Source organism: Pteropus alecto, unplaced genomic scaffold (genome assembly GCF_000325575.1).
Source record: "Pteropus alecto unplaced genomic scaffold, ASM32557v1 scaffold220, whole genome shotgun sequence".
Taxonomy (NCBI): Eukaryota; Metazoa; Chordata; class Mammalia; order Chiroptera; family Pteropodidae; genus Pteropus; species Pteropus alecto.
This window is the reverse complement of record NW_006430043.1, coordinates 2,511,574-2,514,738: the sequence shown is the minus strand read 5'-3', so window position 1 is coordinate 2,514,738 and position 3,165 is coordinate 2,511,574. Positions and strand designations below refer to the sequence as shown.

Here is a 3,165-nt window from a genome sequence, read left to right as displayed (position 1 = left end):
AGAGCCAAAAGACAAAAAGAGGTCAGAGAATCCAAGTGTTAAAGGAAAGTAAAAATTAAATATTGTACAAATTTAAAACTTGCAAGTGAAAGATTGTTTACAAACTTCCTGAATATTATCAATGCAGAACAGCTGTGGAGACACTTTACCCTGAAGATCTATACCAAACGTAGTTTCTGCTTACCATGTAACACGGTTGCATCTTGAGCAGTGACCTGCCCAGGGCAAAGGACCCTGCTCCCTGGACTCACAGATTTTCTAATGCTTGGGCAGGTGGTTACTGCATGTTCCACATCAGTCAATGCAACTTAGGACAAAACTAACAGGATACAAAAACAGAGGAGAGGCTGCCGGGACCAGCATATTTCCGTTGCAGCCAAATGGATTTTATTTTTTCATTTTGTTGATTCTAAGAGCAGAAAGCATCACTTTAAAAGTTTATTTGTTCATGCAAACTATATTTGCATTCTTACATTAGTTAAGCTAAGCAGCAAAAAGAAAAAACACACACACTCACATTTAGCCCATGTCATTTAATTGTCAGTTTCTTTGACATAAACCGCATCTTCTCCACATGGGCTTCACGTGGTTTGGAGATGGGTGGGGGAAAACAAACAGGTTTCTTCAGGCTGAGGAGGACTTGCTCAGGCCGATTCCAAACATTGTGCTTGTTCAATGCGTAGAAATGATTTGCATGATGGCATGCCGTGATCAGAAGTCATGCATGAGAACCATACACCACAGGACACTACTAATCCTGTCCCCTGCACTGGGTCAGCCTTTGGACAGGACCCAGCCCTGCACCGTTCACTGTATTTGGAGGAAAAAAAATGGTAAGAGTTCCATACCCACTGCAATTCTTTATGAATTCTTAGAAGTCTTTCATACACCTTCTGGGTAGGGGAACATAACCAACCAATTGACCACCACCAACAAAAAACCCAATCCAACAAGCAGATGGATCCGTTGTGTGTATATGTTTAACAGACATCTCTAACATACAGCCATTGTTGCACATTTCGAAAGATGAACTATTTAATGCTGCTCTGTGTCCCGTACGTGGGGAAACCTTGATCTCAAATGGCTTGTATTAATAATGTCACTGTAAAACCAAATCCTAGGGCTAAAAACAAAAATCGGAAAAAAAAAGTTCATTTGTATTTTGCAATATTTATGATTGTTTAGCCTTCATAATGGAGAACTGACACTTATTTGGGGTAGAGATAAAAGTGCTATTCAAAGTAGCATGTTATCTCCAGGGGGTAATTTGGGGAACTTAAAACAACCTTTCGTTGGGGGTAAAGGGGTGCTCACTTCATTAGTATCATGTCTTTCTGCATTGTGGCTTTCTTTGGGCTTGGGTCCGCGTGGAGAGGGGTTCAGATATTCTGAACAAGCCTCTCTCTCCTACAGAGGGGTTGTCACAAGCTCATACACTGCATGATTTCTCTTGCCTCCATCACATTTGTCCATTAAGCAGGGCTTCCCTTACCCACAGAGGTGGGTGGGGGCAGCAGCACTGGGGCTATGGCCGTGGTTCCTTTCATTTATTATTAGAATAAATCGTCAATGGTGGGACCTGAGGTAGAGATGGAGCCGCCTCAACCAAACCCACTTGGTTTCTTTATTGCACTGGTTCTCATGAGAAAGTGACTTAGTATTAATTCTTAAGATGTTCCAGCTTCCCCCAGCGCATTCCCTTTCAGCCAGCTTTGCTCTCTGCTTAGCAACCTGCCCATTGTCATTGGAGGGTGGCTTTGGGGGGAGCGTCATATCTTCCATTCCATCTCCTGCTTTAGGGAAGACAGTTTTTAGTCCAGGGGTTTCTCATCTGATGACTAGATTTCAAAGCCAAGATGCTGCAGTTGAATGTGTCAGGAAGTCTATACAAAGTATAGGAGAGACTTTAGCATGTGAACCAAATCAAAATAAATTCTTCCTGAACCATACAATAGAGGGGGGGAAAAAACCAATAATCAGACACACCAATTGCCTTGCAGTAGAAGCACTTTGGATGTATTTTCACTGTCCACCTGACTAGTTTTGCATAGAACCAACCACAGCAAGTCAGTAAGCAGAGCTTTCTATCTTGTTAGACCATTAGAAGCTATCCAGCTCTTGTAAACCTGCCTCTGCAGCATCACCCATAGAACTTTTGTACTATACCCGATACCGGGTTGGGAAGGCATTTCTTTCAGTGACCCTGCTAACTGCTAGGATGAATGTATAGTAACATGTACAGGCTACATCGTAAACAGCACAAAACAGAAGCTGACACGTGGTTATTCTTTTTAAGAGAATTATAAATACTGTAATATATCATTTTATTTTATTGGCATGCCTTTTTGTAAATACAAATTATTAACTTATTAAATAGGAAATGGCTTCTGGCTTATGCCATTGTCATGTTTATTTTTATTTTTTATACTTTTCTTTCTTCTTAGAACTTAGCTGCTGTCAGCCAATGTACATCCCCAAACCAGACAGACAGACAAAAAATTTTTTATCGCTAATGGTCTTTTCCAAAACAACAAAAAATATATATATTTTTGTTCCAATGTGCAATAAATTCTAACCACTTCTATGCAAGATCTGGCTAACCTTCATAATTGTTCTTAGGTCTTGAGATGGGCAACGGAACTACAAGATCCCACTCGGTACCCCAAGTGCTCATGCTAGTGATGTCATTAAGCTACTAGAGAATATGAATGAGGTTTTTCTGAGCTCTGACCTGTTTCCTCCCCCAGACTCTGACCCCAGCCCAGCAGGCTGTCTCCTCAGTCACACACACATGAGCCTTGGTATCTGACACCCATCAGCCAGCTTCACAGGGAAGAAGCCACCTCCACTCTGTTTGAAGTTTCACTTTTTCTTTTTAACTTTTCCCACCTTCTTTTCCCTCCCCGCCATCCCTCCACCTACTCAGTCGCTCGCTCACTCTCTCACTCGCCCGCCCCGCTCCACACTTCTTTGGTAGTAAATGACACCATCACCAGCAGTTTACACCCGCAGTTAACAGGCATTGAACTGAAAGAACCAGTGATGACGTTTTTGTATGTCTTCACTGAGTGGGTAAGTGGCAACGCTTTGCCAAATATTAACGAAGCCAATCAAAAAGCAGCAGCAGCCACAGTATCACTGCACATATATATATATATATAGATA

At 41.8% G+C, this 3,165-nt stretch overlaps 1 protein-coding gene across 1 annotated transcript in view; it reads left to right on the top strand.

Annotated features, from left to right (window-relative positions):
• The window catches only part of SCN8A (sodium voltage-gated channel alpha subunit 8), a 169,519-nt gene extending 166,382 nt beyond the window's left edge, over positions 1 to 3,137 (top strand). Inside the window, exon 28 of the mRNA XM_025045432.1 lies at positions 1 to 3,137. This exon is cut by the window's left edge and continues 19 nt beyond it. Within this exon, the coding sequence (XP_024901200.1) occupies positions 1 to 42 (42 nt within the window). The 3' untranslated portion in view covers positions 43 to 3,137.
• The last annotated feature ends 28 nt before the right edge of the window (positions 3,138 to 3,165 follow it).